Raw genomic sequence first — 24,734 nt, 5'->3', positions numbered from 1 at the left:
TTAATCCTAGTTTATTAACACTTGTATATTCTTTTAGAAAAAAATTACGTGAATAATAATTGATGCAAAGATTTATAGAAGTATTAGAATAGAGCACACTCTTTGATGTGTTCTACTCTATGATCTTTACCGTACAGATTAATGGTGCGACTACTACATATTGACAAACGTAGCTGTCCATTTCGATGGTTTGATGTTTGACTTGTCAAATGTGTTTTCTCGAAATTGTAATGTGTTGCCTTATTTTTTGGGAAAAGTATTTTGAAAAAAGGATTGGAAAGTTTGGAAGAAAAACAAATTACACAATATCAGTTTTAATAACGTAAACAAGATAAGTTGTATATTTCAAAATTTTACTTAGCTAGAAATTTAATTAATACAGTGCATGTAGAAAATAAAGTTATTAACAATTACATTTAATAATTGTGTAAGAGTCGTATTTATTAATATGATATTAGTTATAACAAAGGTTATTTGAACCATTTCACTATCAGTACTTATTATACATATTTCTATATGTATATAATTGATAATGAAGCTTGAGTTTTTCTGAATTCCAGAATGTGATTTCCTTGAGTTTTTTAAAAATTAGACAGGATTTCGATGAAATTTTCGCTTTAATGTGGGTTTTGGAGCATAATATCTGAAGTAGGGGTTTTTATCAGATTTTTTGTGAAATTTTTAGAAAGTTATAGTGGGCATTTCAATGGCTTGATTGTAGAATTTCAAAGATTGATGAGTGTTTTTTAGTCTGAGTTTCATCGAATTTTAGAAGTATGGACAGGTTTTCGAAGCTTTACTATGAATTTTGAAGTATATTATCTGATAGGCATAAAGAATTTGGGTTTTCAGTAGGTGTACAATGGAAAACAGGAATTTTTGGAGTAATATCGAGTCTTGTTTTGTATAAAATGAGTTTAGTGGGTATTAAAGAGTGACCGAGGAGTTTGAAATGAGTTATGAAACTTTCAGAAAGTTATAGTGGGTATTACAATTGCTCGATTGTAGGATTTTGAAGTCTGATGAGGATTTAAATCAATTGGAAGTATTTGAAGTAAATTTATGACAATTCTAATAGATTTTTGCAGTTTAATGTCAAATTAATGAATTTTTGTAAGCGAAAATGAGTCTTTGAGACAATTTTATTCAATTCGGGAATGAAATTTCAGGATTTGGTTCAGTTTCTAAGTATATTAACTGATATAAACAAAAAAAATTTGGAATTTTAATAGTTTTACAATAAAAAAAGAGAAATTTTTGGAATAATACAGAGTTTTAAGTTGGTTTTAACAGTTTTTCACTGTACAAAATTAGTTTAATGGGTATTGAAGACGGGCTGATGAGTTTAACATGGGTTAAGAAACTTTCCTAACGTTATAGTGGGTATTACAAACGATTGATTGTAGGATTTTGACGTCTGTTGTGGGTTTTTAGGGTTTGAGACAATTTAAAAGTGTTGAAAATAAATTTGCAATACTCCTAATAGATTTTGGCAGTTGAATGCCAAATTTATGAAATTTCAAAACGAAAATAAATATTGAAGTCAATTAGACAGGTTTTCTAAGCTTTAATCTGAATCTTGAAATGTATTATTTGAAATAAGCTTTGTGTTTTTAGTAGATTTGAAATGAAATTTTGGAGAAATTCTGATTTTTGAATCTGTAAAAAACTTCAGTGGGTATTGAAGACCTACAAAACTTTCAGAAAATAAGATGGAGTACTCAAATATATTTCTGCAGTTTTCAAAGTCCCATTTTTTAATATTAAGAATATTGGTAGGATATGTTATCATTAAACACCAAAAAGATTGAATTATGAAGCTTGAAGTGGGTTAATTGTAGTTTGGAGTAGTTTTCAGAATTTAAAATAGTTTTTCACTATTAATATAAGGAATGTATATCAAATACTACCTGAAACATTACATACAGATTATATTGGATTACTAAATAACCTGATGAATATTTTTTTATTGATTTTATAGTAGTATAATATGAGCCAGTCCGGTACTGTTCGTGGTTTAAATTTCCTATTTATATTTAGTAATGTGGCAACATCGTGACGCGTCTAGAATGAACAGGAACGGATTGGCCCGGGCAGTACTATTTTACTATATCATTTTTTTCAATTTGACTAGACATTTTGTCATATTTTCGTTGAATTGATACATAGACGTTTTTTTATTATATATGTACAAGAAACTATAAAAAAAATACCAAAATAATTATTTTTTTATACAAAGTTCGTTTAAGATGATTTATCCACCTTTGATTGAGCAGAGATTTTTTTTAATGGAATTAGTACAATTTAATCGCAAATTGTCCTAATATATAGGGTGATTCATAAAAGGCAGTTACTACGCTGTTGCCTAGACGTAACTAGGAAACAGCGAGTCATGTAACTTTATAAAAAAAATGTATATGAATCACCCTGTACAAATTAGGAAGTTGAAATAATGTACCATTGTGAAGTATTAACCCTTAACAACGTATATGCGTGTATATTTTTCGTTAATAGATGGCGCTAAATATTTTTATTTCATATTTACATTATTCGGTACTAATTTATGGTATTAATGGTGATATTTATATTGACGCGTGTTTCGATAACTAAATGAACATATCTTATCTTCACTTTTAGTGGAATACTGAAATTAGTCCCCGAAGTTGATTATTTGGTTATCGAAACTCAAGTTTGACTTGATATTGTGTTTAGTGTAAGTGAAAAGTGTTGACATAATGTTGATACAGCAGTAGGTTGACTTGTCAGAAAATTTTAATAGGAAATATTCGTTTTTCCACTATTTACAATATTAATGATTTTATTTTTGAAAAATCTCAATATTTTAGAAATGGATTCTTATTTTCTAAAATATAGAATAGAGTGCCATTTAGAACCAAAAAACTCCCCCTACTGGTTTTTAAAAAAATCTATCAATTTATAAACGAGGAAAAAAATTGAAAACCAAAAAAACACAGATTTTTGAGGTTAGATGAAAAAAATTTATTGGTATATATTGTAGCTTTTTCAATTCTCTACAACTTTTACTAGACAGATTTTTATTATGGAGGTGTCATTTTCTCATTAATCACGATTTTACATTAAAAAACCACTTTTTCACCTCTTTCATTTCCCATATTGCACTATTCCCAATCCTAGTGTAACGAAACTTCTTTCCTTTATTTAAAACTCATTTTCACTAAAATCTACTTTTGTTTTCCTTCAACAAGGCAATATTTAAATATTAAATTTTTTATTCAAAACAAAATAAATCCCCTTTCAGGGACAAAATTGCTCAAAACGTTATTAAAATATACAAAGTATCGTTAAGAAACACAAAAAATCGATAGTACTAGTTATTACCAGATATTTACACTCCATAATGGTACCCTTTAAACCAACAAATCTGCCTATTAAATTAAGCCATCTCAAGAATTTTTTCTCATTAAAATGTATCAACAAACAAAAATTCTCAACAACAGATTCTTGTAATGATGAAATAATATCCGTAAATATAAAATATGTCAAGGGTTAATAATCCTCACATTTCAACATTATTTCACTCCCTGTTTATTATCTCGGCGCGAACAAAGCATTTTTAATACTTTTAATTAACGGAAATTTGTCATTTTCCCTACCGTCTATTCGACAGTTCAACTTATAATCATCAGAATTCAAACTCCAAACCATGGCTCCACCGAATTGTTGATCTCTGATGTATTCCGCTTTGTAAGTGAGACTTTGGGTATTTTCGAAAGATATCCATTCGTAAAATTTGGAAGCGTACGGGCTTTTCACTTCCATATCGAACACAGGTGAAATTTGATTCATAGTTAAAAATTTACAAACGTCGAAATAATCTACAAAACCTAGACTACCTAACCTGCCGTAACCTATTGCCGGTGCATATATACCGTTGTTTTTAACGTTTACTAATCTAAAAGAGAATACGAATTAGTTATACTCTACCAAAATGTGGTTAGAAATATTAAAGTTTTTACTATCATAACCTAGAGTTTCAATGATTGCCAATATTTGTCACAACCCTGTATATTTAGAACATTTCTATTCTAAAATTATATACACTTTATGAAAATTTGAGTGTTATTGTTATTAGAAAACATTAAAATTAATAAAAAAGGGAACGAATTTTCTCATAGGCATTACTCATAACTTTCACCACACTTTTCCTTATGGTTATTTTCGTCGTTAAACGCTTGTTTAAAGTAACACCATAAACGATGGAAAGTTATTAAAAATAAAACAAAAACACTTTTTTAAACAGAAAACGATCACAAACAAAACATAACTAAACTTGAAAAAAATTATGACAACTGTCAATATAACCCAATGTTGCCAGACTTCGTCGATGACTTTTCTTTAACAAAGCAACAAAAACTTTTCATACTTTCAAAAATTTTAATGAAATTTTATGACACAAATACAGTTTTTTCTTTGTTTATTTAGTAGAATGTTTGGTAAATAATCTATTTCAGCAATAAATTACTCAAACAATAAATAAGTTTAAAAGAAATTCAGATAAAATCCTACATATTCAAGTAATTCCATAAAATACCGGCAACACTGATTCAATCATCACCTGATCAACTTAGGAACATTAGAACTACAGTGGATCAACTCAAATCAGCACAGCAGACCAAACGAATATTCTTAAAATGTCACATACCTACTTAATGTAATACTCTTGAATAACAGAGATGAAATATATATAATTTAATGAGATAGACGAAGATCCCAACAGCATTTTGTACAACGTTGACGCGAGTTAGAAAATTGATTAAAGAAAAAAATTTAATTATAGTATGAGTTTGAATATACAGGGTATTTTATCATTAAAATTGACATAACCATAGGGAAGTAGGGAAAATAATGAATAAATACGTTTGTTTTTTCATATTTTCGCCATTTTTTTCCCCAAATTTCTCTATTGATTTATGTCACTTGAAATCAAAATAACTCACTTAAACGTATGTCCGTAAGTTGGCAGTCCTACAATTATTTTTGATCGATCCATTCCCAAATGATTCCAAAGATTGGCTGAATAATTTACGTTTTCTGTTTGAAAATAGAAAATTTCTTGGTCTGACGCGTATAGGGGACTATTGAAACCAGTAAATGGGGTCCATTTCGAATAAAAATGATAATCGTACGACATCATATTTATAAAGTCTACATAACTGAAAATACAAATTCAATAAAATATCCACGAATCCACACACTAATTTAATAATCTTGCAACGTTGTTCAATTGTGACCTCTGTAAAACGCAATAGGCCGCTTAAATGTCGATAAAGTAGAAAACATCTAACCGACGGAATAGTTTGCATGGTTACACAAATCTACTTACTCATTCATATATGCGACGTCATAACAGTTGGTGATTAGAGTGATGGGAGATGCTACGGCAACTGTCAAAAGATACGGATTTGTTTGTTTGTTAATATTTTTACGAATTTCCTGGAGAAGTTGGGTGAAATGCACCCTCTGCAAATTATCGTTGGTATCTAGATTCGGAAATTCCCAATCCAAATCAACCCCGTCAATATTCATGTTTTTTACATAATAAACTACCGATTTTATGAAACTAAAATAACAATATTAAGCATTAGGAAATACAGGGTTAATCATTATTATCGTTGGAAATACAAAAAAATTTTAAAATGATTTCAAACCAATATTTGTATCCTAAAAGATAGTAAAGATTATGAAAACATTTCAAATTCATAAGGATTATTTGGACGAAAAATGGCGGTAGCGTGTTGAATCATTAGAAGATTTGAGAAGAAGATGGCGGTACAATATTTCTTCAACAAACTACGAATATTATTAATAAAATATTCAATATGTATATATATATATATATATATATATATATATATATATATATTTAATTCAAAAAAATATTATCAAAGATTACAATCAAAATTTCATATAGACGTTTATGATTATGATTATTTGATATGATTTATGATTATTTGGACGAAAAATGGAGATTGCTCGATCATAGATACAATATATAAAGTGAAGATGGCGTCACAATTGAAATAAAAAATCTTTTGGTATATTCCAAGAAGATTGAATCTAAAAGATCCAATTTATATTTGATATTTAATTTATCTAAGGTCATTTGCCAAAATTGTGGGGAAAATATAAAATTATCTGAACTGGTATCACTACTTTAAAAATGGTTACAATATAAGTGCAGTATATAGCGTCACTACACCAAAAAAATTGTTCGATAAAAAAATGAACATATATATATATATATATATATATATATATATATATATATATATATATATATATATATATATAATTGGATATTGAAACAGAATAAATCACACAAAAATGAATATTATTGTCATTTATATTCATTTGAAAATTTCGTATAAACGTTTGGTTACAATATTTGGACGAAAAATGGAGACAGGGACTTGATGAATTACAATCTTTGATTAGTAGATTGCGCCACGGTAACAAACAATATTTTTAGCGAAAAACTTCGAATATATATATGAATATTCAAACAAAATTAAATGATTGATTTTATAATTGGAGATCGTTTTCCAAAATTAAGAATCGTTCCGGCCAAATTAAACATTATTGGGACGAAAAATGGAGATAGTAGATTATATCATTTGATAAATAGATAGCGCCATGTTAGCTAACATTCAAACTACAAACTTCATTTTTACATATTCGAATAATTAAAAAAAAAATCATTTGATTTTTTATAAATGAAAATCTTTATTTAAAATTCAGAAGAAACGTTTCGTTCAAATTCAAAATTATTCGGACGAAAAATGGAGGTAGCTTACTACTATATTCTGATATATAGATACCAGATGGCGGATAAGCGCATTAAAAACTTATTGCATTATTTGGACCAGAAATGGAGATGGTAGAATACAATATTTGATAAATAGAGCCACAATAGCCAATATTCATACTATAAACTCCACGTATACATATTTGAATATTTCAAAAAAATCAAATTATTCTTATAATTAAAAATTTGGAGGAATCTTACCGTTTAAATTCATAATTATTTGGACGGAAAATGGAGGTAGCTTGCTACTTGATTTCAATGTATAGATACTAGATGGCGTAGAGGCGCATGAAAAATTGATTGCATTCAAATAATTTAGATGAAAAATGGAGATGGTAGAACAACATTTGATAAATAGATGGCGTCACAATAGTGAAGAATCATACTATATACTCCACATATTTGAAATATTTACTGCTACCTCAAAAACCAAATCCCCATACATATATAACCATAATATACGATTTCTCTTAAAGATAAAGTTAATTCACTCGATATAATTTGAACAATCACATTTTATGATATGCTAGTAGATAAAATAGGATTAGAAAAACAATAATGATCATTTTAGTTGCTCTCTAGTAGCAGATACATATAATTCCAATAAAAATAAAATCCTTTGTTAAAATTATTGAAATTTATGACCCGATATCTTTCAAATTAATATAAAAATCTTCCAATTTTATTAAAAATTCTTCATATCATCATTGAAAATTCTTCAAATCTGGCAATATACTTCATATAGTAGACCAAAGAAATGTTATTATTTCACTAATAGTAACTGCATTTTAGAATTGTTTAAATTTGAGTTAATTGATAATAATGATCAAATATCTTCCAAATTCATATAAAAAACATTCAATTTCATTTTAAATTTCTTCATATAGAAGAAAATCTTCTAAATCTGGCAACACAGTCTATATAGTAGACCAAATTGAATGAGTACAGATACAAATATTCTCATTTCCATATAAATAGTTAAACTTTTTTTGATTTTTTAGTTGCTTGTTAAAAGTAATCCAATACAATTGAAATAAAACGAATATATTTCAAATAATTATGGATAAAAAACGATTTTAATACCTTTTCCTGTTGCTGTGGTTATACACCATCTCAGGAAAGCCATTGTCTTGGTTCCCAGCACCGCCGACACTAATTAAAATCTTCAAATCCTTATTAACCTCCTTCAACTTAACCAAACTTTTCACTGCTTCTATTTGCTTATTGTTCAAATATAAACTGTTATTAACAATTTTACCAAAAGCTGCATTGATGTGCGTACAAAGATGAGGATCCAAATCTTCTATTTTCAAACTATTTTTATCACTAGGTAATGTATAATAACAAACAAGTTTGAATTTATCCACTGGTAATTTTTTATGGATTTTAAATTGTGGAATACTATCGACAGTTTTGTTAGACATGTACATTCTACTGTAAATTAAAGCTCTTTGAATACTTTCTTGATTAACTGGAAAATAAATATATCATTAAGAAATTACGTTCTATTTATATTTATTACCTTTCGTTGATGTTTTGGGGTAAACAATATTTCTATGAAATCCAAATAATACGCCGTACAAAATGAAGAATAGAACAACTGGCGATACTAATACGACTACGAGTAATGATAATTTTCTTTGTTGATACCATCTCGTTCTGAAATTTGACATTTAAACTATGTTAAATAATTGATATAATATTTACCTTGTATATGTTACGTTAGGTGTAGATAATACTGTGTATCTATAAAAATCTTCGTTAAACATTTTCACTTTCTATAACAACTACTTCATTAAATGCAAATTCGTGATAAACTGCGTATAAATAATAGAAACCTTTCCGTTCGATGCATTTAAATGATTGTATATATGTGACATAAATATGATAAAATCTTTTATAGGTTGACAAATTGTCTATTGACATTGACACAAAAACAATTCTAGATTCACGTGTGGAATGAGCACAAAACATCGATATACTATATTGACATTTGTAGTTAATAAATAATAAATATACAATTTTTCATAATAAAATCAAGCTCCTTAGTAAAATTAGTACAATAAAATGTTTTTACAAGATATTTTATATTTTTGAATTATTTTTGATTCCACTGGGTGAGTACAATCGGTAGGCATTCACCATGACATCTGTGTATGTAGAGTTGTCTATACGCATCACCACAAAACTGCACATCACTTGCTATTTACTTACCAATTTACTTACTTTGTAACATATTTTAAATAAGTGAATAAATTTTAGTGTCGATCTCTACGTCACGATCTAAGAAAGCAGCTGATCTACGTCAAAATGACGGCCGTGGGGTAAGCAATCAATTATCGCGTGAGTTCCTATACTAGATTTTCTTGATTTTTTTTGGTAGTTCGGTTTTATTGTATTGTTTTTTTTTTTGGTTTATTGTGTTAAAAAGGCTAATATAGAGGATTAATATAGTGGAAACTAAGAAGTTTTGCAGTTTTCTTAGTTAGTGTATAAGTTTTCAAGTAATTCAAAAATTTAGAATATTTAGTTTTTTAGGAAATTAATTTCCAGTGCAGGGTTTAAGCTTATCAAACATGAATAAGTACTATTTGAGGTTGCAAAATATTAATCCAGTGACATCTGGAAGGTACAAGAACAAACTTAAGATTTTAGGTGGAGCTTTTTCATTAGATGAAAAGAGCTTTAGTCAGAATCCTGCTCATTTCCCACTAGTTTCCAATATACTTGAATTCCATCTATATTTACCGCTTACCTACATTAAACACAATTTATAGTAAAAAAAAAACAACTAAGCCTCGTTTCTGGGACGAAATTTCGCAATTCTATAAGAAGCAATAAAGCTGGGAATATTAATATCTAAGATTCAAGAAATGATCTCTCAAACTATACAGAAACTTATGACAAAAGCTTTCTACTCCACTGCGGCTACTATTAAATGAACATCTGCTTATTTGAAAATTCGTCAGATTTCTCAATATTCGAAGCTTGATATATGACGTGTGATTTTTTCCATGACGTATCACATTTAAGGAGAAAACTCAACCATTACGTTACTTGAGGTCATCTATTGTCATGAAACACGTTTTTATCAAGAGTTTGTTCTTAAAACCATATTACCTTCGCTGTTGTTCATAATTCTAATTATTATTTAGTTCTGCCTTCTAGTTGAAGGTGGATCAAGAGGTCAACAAGTTCTCCTGGCCGAAATAAAGTAGAAGTTGTGGCTAGCTTTTAGCCGTCGTGTGACTATTATTTTTTATACAATTCTTTACAGCAGGTATTTTAAATAGGTGGTTTTACTGATATTCTGAAACTTGTTATTTTATACACTCAAGCATTCTAAAGCTGATGAGGATTTTTTTAAATAACTGTGTTGGTTGGATACTATATTGATAACTGTCTATTGTGAATAAAAAGAAGAAGAATAATGACACAAAACACAAAGTTTATTTATTTATATTGGTCAACAGAATTCTTATTTAAAAATTATAACAATATTATAATTTTATTGCAACGAAAATTAATAAAAATTAATTCAAATTAACATAAAAAAGTAAGTACTAGTTTGTTATTAAAATAAAATAATACAGTGATTAAATATTTACTACAAAAAAGTATAAATTAGAATAAATAGATTAATAAATATGTAGTTGACATTTTCTTAACATTTTTACATCGAAAAATAAATCTATCGACTAGAATTTTTACAATATAATACTGAATAGGTTATGGAAGTGACAAAAAGAGCAATTTCATACAAACAATTATAAAGGAATATCAGTACTCAAGTAGTAACGTATTAATTTGGAATACATTAACTAATTTAACGATATTTTTAATGAATTTGTGGATGTTCTCCATAAATATATTGTTTGCTTATACTATCCAGCATAATTTGAATATTGGTAAATCATTAACTGGAATTTAATCAATATTTTCATATATAGATATTGTTTACATTAGTACATTACCAAAATCTTGAAAATACTACTCAAATGTATCATTTCTTTAAATTATTTCAAGCAAATTTAAATCTACTGTTAGTTAATGAACACAAACATAAAGAAATGGTGGAATTTTAAGTGTGGTTAAAGGGGCCTAATACTTCAGTCTTAAAGTAGAATTGAACAAAATGCAATTGTTTTCTAGTCCTATCTAATTCACAGATTCCTGCAGCTGTCAGATGTCAAATATCTTTTAATTTCTGAAAGAGTTTAACAAGAATTTCAAATCATTACAGTTATAGTCTTGTGTTTGTAAAGTTATCATAATATTGATTTGCAAAATTGACTGTGACTTTTAATTTAATTTGCCATGATTAACGACTAAATATTAATTTTGAATTCGAAATTAGTCAAATTAACACGTAAACTGCCAGTTTGCACTAGATTCAATCAACAATGAATATTTTTTCTAAAAATGGTATCGAAACGAACGATTATTTGATAGCTTTATCATATCATCCCGATATTTGTTCAATTTGAACACGTTCACTGCCGGCATGGTACCAATATAAATGATTATTCTGTGAACTACGCGACTCTTAACACGTTTACTGCCAGTCTAATTTGTAAAAAAAAATTAATTTATACATATATGATACACGTGGTCCCTAACTTCGATGGTCATGTATACAGACGGTCGTATACGACTAGAAACGAGACATTTTGATAAAGGTAGGATCTATTTCCAAATAACTGTTGCATCTCTGTTTTCCCCACGAAAAACTTCCAACAAATGATCTGGTGGGAACGTTTTCTCATTAAATGTTGGTTTTTACAAATTCCTTTAATAAAAAAAATCAGAAGAAGCAGATTCAAATGTCTTGAAAAGCAGTGACAAAAACAGAAGGATTAAGTATTATTGTATGAAAAATTTGTGAATAAACTATTTTTATGCGTTTTCGAAAAAAACATTTTTTTTTCCACAGTTAATTCAGGAAGAACGAAATTCCTTCCTGCATTAACCTGTGCGATCTGTAGTTCTCTCAGTATTGTATTTTATACAAATATTCGCGATCTAAGAAATGTCCAGGCAAAAAATGATGGGGCGTACTCTATGTCGCTTAGGGTTTTTTTTTCAAAAGAATAGACAAAAGGTAAACTGAAGTTACAGCCCATGAAAAAATAAATACAATTAGATCGCAAAACCGAATGATAATTTACTTAGATGATATTTGGTACGACATCCACGATACACCTAGTAAAAGATGGATTGCTAGTCCATGCATCCTATCATAGTAGCTAAAAGAATAAGATATCAAGTTCCAGTAATAAAAAAGTGAAATACTAGACTTTTTCAACCTCCGATTGCTCCGTGCAGACGCTACGCTGGTAGAAGAAAGCGACTGTAGACGACTGCGAAGCTTTCACAGTACACACTCCGCCATTGTTGACATTCAGGTGTCAGTCGGCGTGGTGCTACAGCCTCGTAAACACGTCCGCCATTATTGATACTCCCGCCAAATGTGAATGGGTAAAACTTCATGAGTGTTTGTATTGTACATGAATGGTGTCGAAAATTTAAAGATGTGCATTATGAAGGGTGCCAAGGACGCAAATCTGTTGTTTCATAGGACCTGTTTCAACGAGTTGACACAATGGTTAACAGATTGACCATTACTGCTTTGTCTACGGAATTTCCAGAACTTTCAAGGTCTGTTTTGTACTTTACTTGAATTTATTGGTAGCAACTTTCTTTGAAAAGGGTATTGTCCACAGATACGACAAATGTCTCAATTTCTTCGGTGACTATGTCGAAAAACAATCTTTGGCAATGAAATTATGGTTTTATATGAACTTGATTTTTAATTATAGTCTATCGGAGGTTGAAAAAAAAACGGCTCTCGTATATATCCACGAAATTTGTTCAATAATTGTTGGAAATCGCAATTTTTATATTTTCAATCGGCTACATTGCGTATTATATAAACTAAATAAACAAGCATTGAAATTAACTAAATTTTATAAATTTCGGTAGTGAAGGCACTTCCTTAGATTGTGAAAAATACCAAAGCGTGTTTTAATAGGTAAAAAATCTAGTCAGTTAACGTGTTAATTAATTTTTTTCAAGATTCTGGTACATCCCTACACATTTAAATACTACTGCTTATTTTTGTCTCTCCTTTGTTGGTAATTTCAAATTCCTTATATTACATTAAGATTGTTGATTATTTTGATATTCATTGCTTTCGAATGATATATTTTTTTCCAAAAATTAACTCTAAAATATTCTATTGTAGATAATTATTGTTATAAATATATTCGTAGTCGTCTGTATTGTCTTCTTCTGATGACGATTCTATTTTCTGTTGAAAAAACGGGTTTAGAAATCTGGTTTCCACACCCGATCGCCGTTTTCTACCACTATAACAAAATAAAAATATTATCAATTACGTTCATGTCTAGAATCAAATGTTATTAAGGCCCGGATACACCAATCAGATCTTCAAAATAGTGCGAAGATCACAACGGACTTGGAAGACGACACAAGTTATTACAAGACACGGATATATGAACGTCTACTACACACGTTTTAAACTAAGAGACACTGTTTTGCTGATTTTTGGAGTGCAGTTGCTGTGATTGGTTCCGTTGGCAGGTGTTTCTAAGGAGACAACTGTAGGCCTGAACCGTGGGTGCGAATAAACCATTTTACTCATATCTGAGATGGAAATGATACTAGTTTGCACACCATATTTTACACCTTTCCAAAACGTTTAACGGCTGCAGGTCGCCTGGAAGTTGGAATCTGTTATAATGTTTTTTTTTCACTAAATTGGTAATAATGTCGGGTATAAAAAACAGGAAAAGCTTATTGAAGAATTGAGAAAATATCCAGTACTGCATTCTTACTTATCACATACAAATTAGAGGCATAAATACAATAAATTAAATAGAAATCAGGTCTATAATAAGGAAATATGTACCCAAAATCTGCGTTTTCCACTGTTCTCCATGAAATATTTCTGGTTTTCTTAATCTTCCTCTTCAAAACAAAGTACCACCAGAAGTAAATTGCAGTTGTTTAATTTCTTTAACATTTTGCGCACAGAAACTTTAACGATTTTAATTGAATCGAGACGAGCGAAAGTAGTGAATGTATCGAGCTCGAACTGAAAATCGGAAGCTCTTCCGATTTCGCATCCATCCGTTCTTCGGCGGAAAATTGGAGTAAGATCGGAGCGCCGTATGATAAGTGTGTCTGGGTTTTTATTTCACGCGCCTTACGTAATTTCTAGGAAACTTATTGGAAAATATACTTACATTTGCAAAGGATCTATTTTCCCACCTCCTATCGGCATGGTTATGGCGAAACCTTTGATTCTGTTATTCATGGCGATCTTAGTTTCTAGATCTGCTAAATGTGAATCTGACACTCGTTTCATTCTGGAAATAAAAAATTTCTTATAGAAAACTTGAAGTTTCGTAAGGAAAATTATATTAAGAGCAGAAAGAAACGATAACTGACGCATAGATGGCGTTGTTACTGTCAAATATATATGACGTTTATGAAGTACCAATTTTCAAAAAACTATGTGTCAAATATTATGACATTTCGTTTAGTCAGAAGAAAGTGACAGTCATTTAAGTGACGCTACGTTTGTTATTTCCAAAAAAATTTCGTGTGTTAATTTATCGTTGCTTCTTGATTAAAAAAATACTCTACCCGGACTCTGCTGGTATTTAAACGTGGTCGTACAGACACCGATGATGGTGAAAGTTCTGGTCGTCAAATTGAGGTGGTTGCTACAGAAAAAATCAAAAAAGTCCACAAATTCGTTACATCTAATCGTAAATTGGAACTGCGTGAGATAGCTGAGGCCTTGAAGATATCAGAAGGCAGTCTGTTTATAATCATGCATGAACCTTTGACCATGAGGAAGCTTTTTTCAAAGTGGGTGTTGCGTTTACTCACAGTCGACCAAAAACAATAAGGTGTTGATTTAAAGTAGTGTTTGGTCATTATTACACGTAATAAATCAAATTTTTTGCGTCGATATGTGACCATGGATCCATCACTTCACATCTGAGTTGACTGCAGCTGGTACAGCATACGTTTCAAGCTTAAATGGTACAATAATTTTATCCAAAAGGCTGTGGGCAAGGTGGGTGCTGTGAAGATGTTTTCATCGAGTGTTTGGTAATGTTTCATCACCATGGATGAAACGTGGGTCCATCATTTCACACCCGAAGCAAAAGAACATTCAAAACAATGGATTGAAGAGGGATAACCGACTCCAAAGAAGTCAAAGACTGTTCCATCTGCAGTTAAGGTCACGGCGCTGGTTTTATGGGAAGCGCGTGAGATAATTTTAATTGATTATCTTGAGGTAGGAAAAACTATCAACGGCGACTATTATGCACCTTATTAGCCAGATTTAGCCTCTTTGGATTATTTTCTACTCCCATATTTGAAAAAATGATTCAGTGGTCAAAGATTTCGGCAATTAATAACTTATTGAACATCCTTGGGAAAAGTGTATGGAGCTAGAAGGAAATCGCGTTGAAATTTTTGTGTTTTCTTTGTTCTCCCAGGTACTTCTGGGACCGTCCTCGTAACAATGTGTAAGGAAACCCCGATATGTTTTTTGTTCTATACGCAGTTCACATCTTCGATTCAATTTGCGTCAAATTAAAAGTGCTCTCAGCATGATATCGATGTAATTGTTTTAGAAAAAGAAAATCTTTTATTGAAAATGTTCGCGAGAAAAAGTTGAAAGAATTTCCATTATGTCAAATGGAAATAACACACTTTGTTGTCTAATGGTATTATGCGTAAAAAGTAAAATCAAATAAATCGCAAAGTGGGACTATTCATTATTTTTTTTAGAGTAAGCATAAAATTATGTCGTATCTATTATAAAAAAAGCGTTTCAATAAAAAATATCAACTTGAAAACCCACAGTTCTAATTAATGTGAGGTTAGGTTTAGTTCATTTTGATCTAAGAACCCCAGTAAATGAAACCCGTTTCGACCTTCGTTTGACAATATACAATGGACGATGGGTTACGTAAAAACTTTTTGAACTCTAGTGTATACCATTAAATAGTAGTAAAAATACGGAATATTTTCAAAATGGCTGGGAATTTCCGACACCCTAGATCGCCCCTGCACAAGATCGAATAAAAGACATACCACACGGAAACTCAACAACAATATAAATTTAATAATAAACCGAGTGTATAGAAGTACACTTCGTGTACACGCTTTTCGATAGGAATATTTAATTTTAATATAACCTAGTTTCTATTCGCTATGCACTCCATTTTATCTGTCAAATTCATTCATACAATTATGTGCATCATGTGGATGAATACGTGTGTTGAAAATGCGTATAGGTAATCGACGTTTTATATTGTTAAACGTAATTCAATTGAAAAAATGGTGTTTTTCGATGAGGAAAATATCAAAAGTGATGCGATTTTTGAATAAATTTGCCTCCCAGTGTAATTTGATTCAGTTTTCGAACAATAAAGCTGTACGGAAATTGAAATATACGAACGTCATACGTCATAAACAATAAACACGCGAAATGAACTGTCAGGGAAGTAAAAATGAAGTGGCTACTGTTACTTTACCGTGATATTAAGAATATAGTTTGTTGATGTGGGTGGCTGAATTAATTTTTTTTCACATTTCTTCGATTGTATCTTGTATATTATATATTAAATAGTTATTTCAAATTACCGCTCGTTTTGTATCAAAATATTTGAATGAAGCGCGACTTTTCTTCAAAAATAACTGAGAAAAATTTAATGAATTCTCGTCTAACAAATATTAATAACGAATTCATGAAAACTCTGTTTGAAAACTCCTTTACAAATATTTATCTCTCTGAAATATAAAGTTGGTAGTACTGCAGATGAAAATAAGTAAATATAAAAGAAAGTTGAAAAGTATTAGGTATAAAAAATAATTGTTTGAACTATGTCACAAAAATTCTGTAGGAAAAATCTGTGGATAAAGGAATATTTTATATACAAAAAAATATTTTTAATATTCAAAATTACGTCTCACTTTTTCAAAACTTCACTGTATAAATCTTTATGATAGTTTCATTTGGGTGGATACAAATCCGGATTGTTCCAGTTGTGTGAGTATAAATCGGAAAGAAAGTTAATGAAAAAGTTAATGAGGCACGAATCAGTAGATTTTTTGAGATCTATAATCCTTATTGTATCTTCCTCAATGCATATTGAGGATAAATCATCTTTTGATGAATGTCAGTGGGTGTTTTACGAGAACAAATAGCTGCCAATATCGATATTTATATACATATATACAGGGTGTCCCACGACGAGTTAAAACTAACTGTATATGTATATACAGTATAACTCTAACTTTGTTATTTTAAATAGAACACTCTGTATATTAATACATTTTTGGAATATAAGTAAACTTTTAGTATAGTTTTGTTTAAAAACTTTTTTCGAAAAATGCATACTTTTTGAGTTATTGATTTTTTTTGTTTGAAAACTTTGACCGTTGCAGACCCTTATAAATTATTTTTTTATGAGAATACCCTTGAAGACATGAAGAGGGTTTCTGTTCGGTTACTTTTAGCAAAGTCGGACGTATTTGAATCTATTTTTAAAAATCTTTCATTTTATACAGGGTGTGTATAAAAAGTGTTCAAAGTTGAACTTCATAAATATCAAATTTCTTTATTATTTTAAATAGAACTACCCGGTTTTTTCTATTTTAATGCATTCAGGGGTAAAAAATAAGGCAAATTCATGCTTACTTTCTTATACCAAAACATTACCGTTTACGGAAAACCGTAATTATTATTGGAACCGCACAATCTGCTACTAGAGAATTCCCACTTCAGGTTCAGGGTCTTGAGTGACTAAATTTTTTAAAACTAAAAGCATTTAATGGTCTATCCGAATATAAAAAAGGAAAACCATGTCTAAACCTCCCAAAAAGTGGAATACTAAGAGTTTATCCCCGTGAAAGACAGGTAAGAAAAGTCAAATACAGAGGGTTTCCTTCAAAAATCTACCGCGTGAATTAACAAGAAAATGGAAGAAAAATATGAAAATCAAGCGTCATCTAAGGCAGATACATTTTGCAAATGAGCCTACCTACTTGGTCCATTGTATCCATCGTAAGCTGAGGTGTATGCTGCCCGACGTTGACTTGCAGCAATATATCGCACTACGGATTGGAAAATGGCGTCGTTTTGGTCTGTAGATAGGTTTCGCTGTGTTTTTTAGGAGGTTACTATAATACAGCATGTTCATAGTTTGTAGTTTAGTGAAAAAATCAACCGTAATCACTGGCGGCGTGTATGTCGTAGGTTTGTCACAACTTCTTGGGCTTGTCGAAATGCGGAACATCATTCATATAATTGAGTCGATTTTAGACGAATTTAACATTATATTAGATCAAAAAATTGGTACATCTCTCTCGCTCATGGCTAAAAAATGAGGTTATGCGATCCCGGCTGTTTTCTACGCTCCGTAACAACCCAATCTAACACCCAGTGCATCCAATTTCACTAGACAACATTTTTAGAGCGTTTATTTAAAAATTCCGGTTTATACGTGAACCACTCCAGTAAATCAAAATAAAAAAACAATCAAAATATTGGACAAAAGGCAAATCTGCTCCAAAAAAGGTAAAGACGGTTCCAATCATTGGAAAAGAGATGGCATCATTGGTTGATAACGCGACCACATGAAGATAACGATTCTTCTTACACTTCAACGAATCTCCACCTCGTTTTAACGTCGGATCAACTTTTTTACCCTTCTGTCGTAGAACTGTTTTACTTGGGGAAGTAATCAGCTTGTGATAACGTCTTTAGTTGTACAAAATAAAACGTGAAAAACACTAGCAGCAATTAGAACGAATAAAGGTCAAAACCCGCTAGTAAAACGCCACACCACGCCACGCCGCGTGTTCAATATGCGCCATTTCACGTGGGACGATTCAAAATTTTCAGATGTAACCGACGCGTGTGATACTAGAAAAGCACCATGTCTTTCATTATTTTTGTTAATCTTAGGGACCCAAAATCTTCTTTTTCTCTTAATGTGCAAAACCACAGCCGCAGCAGCACTTCCTCTTAAAAATCTAGGTCACTATTGCTCTCCATAACGTACTCAAAGCTACTGGAAATGTTTCTGTTTAAAATTATAGAATAAAATAAGCGTATCGTGGCGTGGCGTGTTACGTCTCATGACGTGGGGTGGCGTGGAGTGTTGCTCGCAGTTTTGCGTCAACGTCGTATCAAAATGACATGTAACAATTCATCACTGACTTGGGTTATCATAATAATATGTTTTCTACTATATTTTTGAACGTATAAGGTATTCGTAGAATATTATTTAGTTTTAACACTCTTTTCATATTTACTGGGCTTTTTAGAATTCGATTACTTTTGTCCGGTAATATTTTTAATTCTCTTCAATCGATAAAATACATTCCGATTGAAATAAAAAGAAGTATCAAGATGAAACTCAAAACAATGGAAGATTTTGCGTGGTTCACGAGTAGAAGATTGAATACAGCATGATTGAATTATATACGACGAAACAATATACAAGATGGACTAAATTGATGTAGAAGGATCTCAAAAAATTGGTTTAACTTAATAATATATTTGTTGACGTACGTAGGTTCCAAATTTAATAATATTTGAATCCAAACCTATATCAAAACAAAAATTCGGAGGCGATTTAAGTCGTTTAAAAATATTAACTAATGGTTTGCCATTAGTCATTTGTTTTTTTCAAAGATAAATATATTTGGAGACTGTCTATTCTCAACAAATTCGTCATTTGTCTTTAAAGACAGTTGTTTACAAAAGAAAACTGTCATTTGTGTTTAGAGACTGTTTTCTTCAAAACTAAACCGTTAATTGTCTTTAGAGAGTGTCTTCTTCAAGAACTAAATCTAAATTTGTCTGAGAGACTGTTGTTTACAAAAACAAAACTGTCATTTGTCTTTAGAGACTGTTTTATTCAAAACTAAACCGTTAATTGTCTTTAGAGAGTGTCTTCTTCAAGAACTAAATCTAAATTTGTCTGAGAGACTGTTGTTTACAAAAACAAAACTGTCATTTGTCTTTAGAGACTGTTTTATTCAAAACTAAACCGTTGATTGTCTTTAGAGAGTGTCTTCTTCAAGAACTAAATCTAAATTTGTCTGAGAGACTGTTGTTTACAAAAACAAAACTGTCATTTGTCTTTAGAGACTGTTTTCTTCAAAACTAAACCGTTAATTGTCTTTAGAGAGTGTCTTCTTCAAGAACTAAATCTAAATTTGTCTGAGAGACTGTTGTTTACAAAAACAAAACTGTCATTTGTCTTTAGAGACTGTTTTCTTCAAAACTAAACCGTTAATTGTCTTTAGAGAGTGTCGTCTTCAAGAACTAAATCTAAATTTGTCTGAGAGACTGTTGTTTACAAAAACAAAACTGTCATTTGTCTTTAGAGACTGTTTTATTCAAAACTAAACCGTTGATTGTCTTTAGAGAGTGTCGTCTTCAAGAACTAAATCTAAATTTGTCTGAGAGACTGTTGTTTACAAAAACAAAACTGTCATTTGTCTTTAGAGACTGTTTTATTCAAAACTAAACCGTTAATTGTCTTTAGAGAGTGTCTTCTTCAAGAACTAAATCTAAATTTGTCTGAGAGACTGTTGTTTACAAAAACAAAACTGTCAGTTGTCTTTAGAGACTGTTTTCTTCAAAACTAAACCGTTAATTGTCTTTAAAGATTGTTAGAGACTGTTTTCTTCAAAACTAAACTGTTAATTGTCTTTAGAGACTGTCTTTGTTAAGAACCAAATCGAAATTTGTCTGAAAGACTATTATTTTCAAAAATAAATATATTTGAAAACTGTCTATTCTCAAAATATTCGTCATTTGTCTTTAAAGACTGTTGTTTACAAAAGAAAACTGTTTTTTGTGTTTAGAGACTGTTTTCTTCAAAACTAAACCGTTAATTGTCTTTAGAGAGTGTCTTCTTCAAGAACTAAATCTAAATTTGTCTGAGAGACTGTTGTTTACAAAAACAAAACTGTCATTTGTCTTTAGAGACTGTTGTTTACAAAAACAAAACTGTCAGTTGTCTTTAGAGACTGTTTTCTTCAAAACTAAATCGTTGATTTTCTTTAGAGACTGTCTTGGTTAAGAACCAAATCGAAATTTGTCTGAAAGACTGTTTTCTTTAAATAAATATGTTTAGAGGCTTTCTATTCAAAAAACAATCGTCATTTGACTTTAGAAACTATCTTTTCTGCAAATGAATTTCTTTTGAGATTCTTTTTTCTTAGAAATTAGAACATTTGTTTTTTGTCTCTGTTCTTCAAAAGCAAATCGTCTTTTGACTGTTTTTTAAAAAAACATCAATTGTTTCAATGTTTCTTCTTACATTTCTTATAATTTTACACATACTTCTTCTTCCCTGGTACCAACATTTTCCTAGTTATTCTATTCTCAATTGTGTGTCGATGATTAATTGATACAAAAAATACATTTCTTTGTTTTATTGTAATCTGAACTTCTCATATTTCAATTTTCTTTGATCTCTTTACTATTTTCAAAACTTGACTACGCTGCTCAAATGGAACTAGTATGGTATAAAAAGTTGATTTGATTGTTGTATTTCAACGAACAAGCGATCGCACTATTAATTTATATTGTACGTAGTTTAGTATATTTCTTCATATGTGATTATTTCTCAATTCAATCGAAAAGTGTCTTCACATAAATCTTGTAGAAAAAAATTGATTTTAAAACGTCAAATACGTGATAAATTCGAAATATAAAATCAAACGCAATATGACATTATTAATTTCGATAAGTTGACAGTTCATTCATCAAAAAAATTTAATTATCATTCGATAAAGTGTATTTCGAAAATGAAATACAAACATTGTGAAAAGATCTTTTTCACGTATCAACCGAGATTAATACGTATACGAGGGCGATTTGACGAAAACGTGACTTTTTTATATCTTGATCTTGACAAAATGACAAAAAAAAATATTTTCAAATAAAAAATGCAATTTTTGATTAGAAACTAAATATTTTTGCTTCTTATCGAGCATTAACGTCAACGTGAACGTTTTTTATATCACTTATATCATTGACTATTTAATTTTAAACTCAATTTGATAAGTTGATGAAGAAAACTATTTATTTCATGTTTACTAGTGTATAACTTCAATTATAATTGCTACAAATCAATTTTATAGAAATTATTCCAATGTATTTTTAGTAGTAGGGTTACACTTAATGCTGATTAAAAGCTCGATCGTATTAGAACTTATAACTATAGTTTTGACATTTGAAACAAAAACACAATTTAACCAATGGACTCTATTCGAGAAGAGTATTTAGTTTGACCTTTGATTACTTCATGTTGACTAATTCTTTATTATTTGCTTTCTCGATAATGGAGAGCGCAGTGTTTACATCTGATCCATCAATCCCACTCCTTTTAAAAAGTCTAGAATCTCCCAGGTGCAGTGCTCTGGAGCTCCTTAATGTTTCGAGAGAATGTGACAAGAGGTTTAGTCATATTTGTACAACAAAATGTGCACGCCGCATTATCTGCTAGGTCTAACATGTTCAGGTGTTTGTTAACAGGGAATTGAAGTCTACAATTGAAAGCAAAACTCTTCGAGTAAACGACAATGACAAAATAAATGACAGTCCAATCGACCATCAAGACTAACTCTGTTGAGGATCTTAAGAAGCACTATGATAGTTGCATCATGGAATTCTTGTGTGTGGAATTCTTGTTTATCGCTCACAAACAAGTATTCCACCTGAAAATGGACACAACGAGTGATAAAACTGCTCAAGCGGTCATCTTAAAGCGATAAGGCCAGACATGATTTATTGCCAGCACATCACTGAGAAATCTGGTGTTCAAGTCCAAAGAGGAGTAACTGGTCAAAATTAAGGCAGTTAACCATGAGCTACTGGCCCCAAATTAGCCCCAGCCCATCGAGCAGCCTTTCTACGATTTACCAGAGAACACGTTAATTGGACTGACGAATAATGGGGCCCCGTTCTCCACTCATAAGGAAGCAAAATGTAGATAGAAGAGGACGAGTTTACAGAAGATTTGGAGAAAGATTCGCGCTGTGGTGCATAAAAAGAAACGTGGCTTTTGGAGAAGGTTCCCGGATGGTATAGGTGGGCATTTGAATAAGAGCAAAAACGGAGTTGGTTTCTATTGAATCTGGTGGTGGAGCAGGGCCAATTGCAAGACAATGCCCGTCTACATATGTACAGGATGATGACAATGCTGCGGTGGTTTAGCTAGCCCGTAGCTTGGGCGTAAATACTATGGAGCATTTAGGGGATGAACTAAAAATAAAAGTTCGGGCTAGAAATCTTACACCAGCTACGAAATTAGACCTCAAAACGATTGTAAACTGTTATGATTAAGTGTCCTTTTGGTCCTACTACTATCATAAAAATAATGGAAACTATATTAACAAACTTAATGAACAAAATCTGGTTACGATCTCCCCTACTAATATATATTCCTGTAAATCAAATACGGACACTCTGAATATATGGTAGTTTTAAAAATTTACCTGTTGTTTGGCCTGGCAATTACGTGGTTAAAACCAACCATAACAATCAACACAACAAACACTGGTAGTACCGATTTCATGTCTTATTACTTTTCAAAACTTTCCCACCAAAAAAACGTAGCGCGCTTTTTTTTTTCTCACAATCGAGACTCGTCACTAATTTCGTCACTATCGGCTTTTTTGAATGATGAAATGGACCCGCGTTTCATCGGTTTTATACTCGAGATACGGGGCGGCGCAAACTCACATTTTTCACGAGGTGGGCCATGGATATAGTACGGTAGATTACGTGATTATATCTGTGGGTTTAATGCTTGATAGTTTATTGCGCTTAAACGATATTAGTTCTTCATATTTATAATAATTATCGCAATAAAAGGAAATTTTCAGTTTATCATCATTAAAACAATAAAATTAATAAGTATGGTAAGTATGGAAATGATGGAAGTAAATCAATGCGTTAAAACCATCTAGGTATATACAAAGTGTCCCCCATACACATCTAATGACTTATAAAAAGCGCGTTTTGGATAACTAAATTATCGTCTTCAGAGGGTAAAACTGGTAGTTCTTCAATCAGGTGTATCTGAACATGAAAACGTCAATTCAAATTCTATTAACTGATAGTGAGCATGAATCTAGATCCATTTTAATAAGAATTAACTTTGTCTTTGTGCTTTTTTTATTTTTTATTGATTATTATCGAGATAATATCAATTTCGGCACATTAATTTGATATAAAACCAGTTTATGAAGACTGGACATCAGATATACCATTGATTTAAATCTAGGATTAATGGAATTAATAAATTATAGACTTTCGAAATAAGCAGAATCCTAAAAATAAGTTGGACAGCTAGAATAACTGATGAAGAGATACTACAAGCAGAGAGATCAAGTTATTCGCCTGTTTTTCCAAAATAATTGGACATGTCGCTACAGTTCTATTAGATCAACGTAAAACGGTCAATTCTGATTGGTATACCAGCATTTTTTTGGTAGAAATGTTCGAAAAAACCAATCGAAGAAGACGAACCATTCTTCATCACGATTTTGCGAGCTCTCATACATTAATTCAAACAAAAACGTTTCTGGACAGTCAAAACATCAAGTTGAGGGGCATCCACTGAACAGTCCTTGTTTGGCCTTTGATGATTTCCGCAGATCAGAAATAAATTGCGTTTTTCTACACTTGATGCCTTCAAATAACAAGTTTTGGAGGTAACTCAATTGGAATGTAAATAGAGATTCGATAATTGGTTCCAACGGATGCAAAAGTTTATTGATCTCAAAATTTAAGTAGCAACCATCTTAA

The 24,734-nt window shown here is 30.7% G+C and overlaps 2 protein-coding genes across 2 annotated transcripts; both read right to left on the bottom strand.

Annotated features, from left to right (window-relative positions):
* Window positions 1-298: 298 nt before the first annotated feature.
* On the bottom strand, window positions 299-8,785 carry LOC130901430 (chitinase-3-like protein 2). Its single transcript, XM_057812824.1, has 6 exons — window positions 8,555-8,785; window positions 8,370-8,506; window positions 7,931-8,318; window positions 5,366-5,602; window positions 4,980-5,195; window positions 299-3,934 (listed from the first exon to the last, which is right to left on the bottom strand). The coding sequence occupies exons 1-6, from the start codon at window positions 8,614-8,616 to the stop codon at window positions 3,571-3,573; spliced, it is 1,404 nt and encodes a 467-aa protein (XP_057668807.1). The 5' UTR covers window positions 8,617-8,785; the 3' UTR covers window positions 299-3,570.
* Window positions 8,786-10,275: 1,490 nt separating this feature from the next.
* Window positions 10,276-23,608, bottom strand: LOC130900969 (uncharacterized). Its single transcript, XM_057812001.1, has 3 exons — window positions 23,420-23,608; window positions 14,116-14,238; window positions 10,276-13,215 (listed from the first exon to the last, which is right to left on the bottom strand). Exons 1-3 carry the CDS (start codon window positions 23,497-23,499, stop codon window positions 13,083-13,085), a joined length of 336 nt encoding a protein of 111 aa, XP_057667984.1. The 5' UTR covers window positions 23,500-23,608; the 3' UTR covers window positions 10,276-13,082.
* Between the last annotated feature and the right edge of the window lie 1,126 nt (window positions 23,609-24,734).

This window comes from Diorhabda carinulata, chromosome X, assembly GCF_026250575.1.
Source record: "Diorhabda carinulata isolate Delta chromosome X, icDioCari1.1, whole genome shotgun sequence".
Classification (NCBI taxonomy): domain Eukaryota; kingdom Metazoa; phylum Arthropoda; class Insecta; order Coleoptera; family Chrysomelidae; genus Diorhabda; species Diorhabda carinulata.
Note: the sequence above shows the minus strand (reverse complement) of the source record. Positions and strands in the feature narration are given on the sequence as shown.

Coding starts and splice junctions, on each gene's coding strand:
- LOC130900969 (XM_057812001.1), bottom strand. CDS start 23,499: ATGAAATCGGTACTACCAGTGTTTGTTGTGTTGATTGTTATGGTTGGT. Junction 14,239..23,419: donor ATTGCCAGGCCAAACAACAG/GTAAATTTTTAA, acceptor TTTTATTTCCAG/AATGAAACGAGTGTCAGATT. Junction 13,216..14,115: donor AAAATAGATCCTTTGCAAAT/GTAAGTATATTT, acceptor ATTTTGTTATAG/TGGTAGAAAACGGCGATCGG.
- LOC130901430 (XM_057812824.1), bottom strand. CDS start 8,616: ATGTTTAACGAAGATTTTTATAGATACACAGTATTATCTACACCTAAC. Junction 8,319..8,369: donor CCCCAAAACATCAACGAAAG/GTAATAAATATA, acceptor TTTATTTTCCAG/TTAATCAAGAAAGTATTCAA. Junction 5,603..7,930: donor AACCACAGCAACAGGAAAAG/GTATTAAAATCG, acceptor TTGTTATTTTAG/TTTCATAAAATCGGTAGTTT.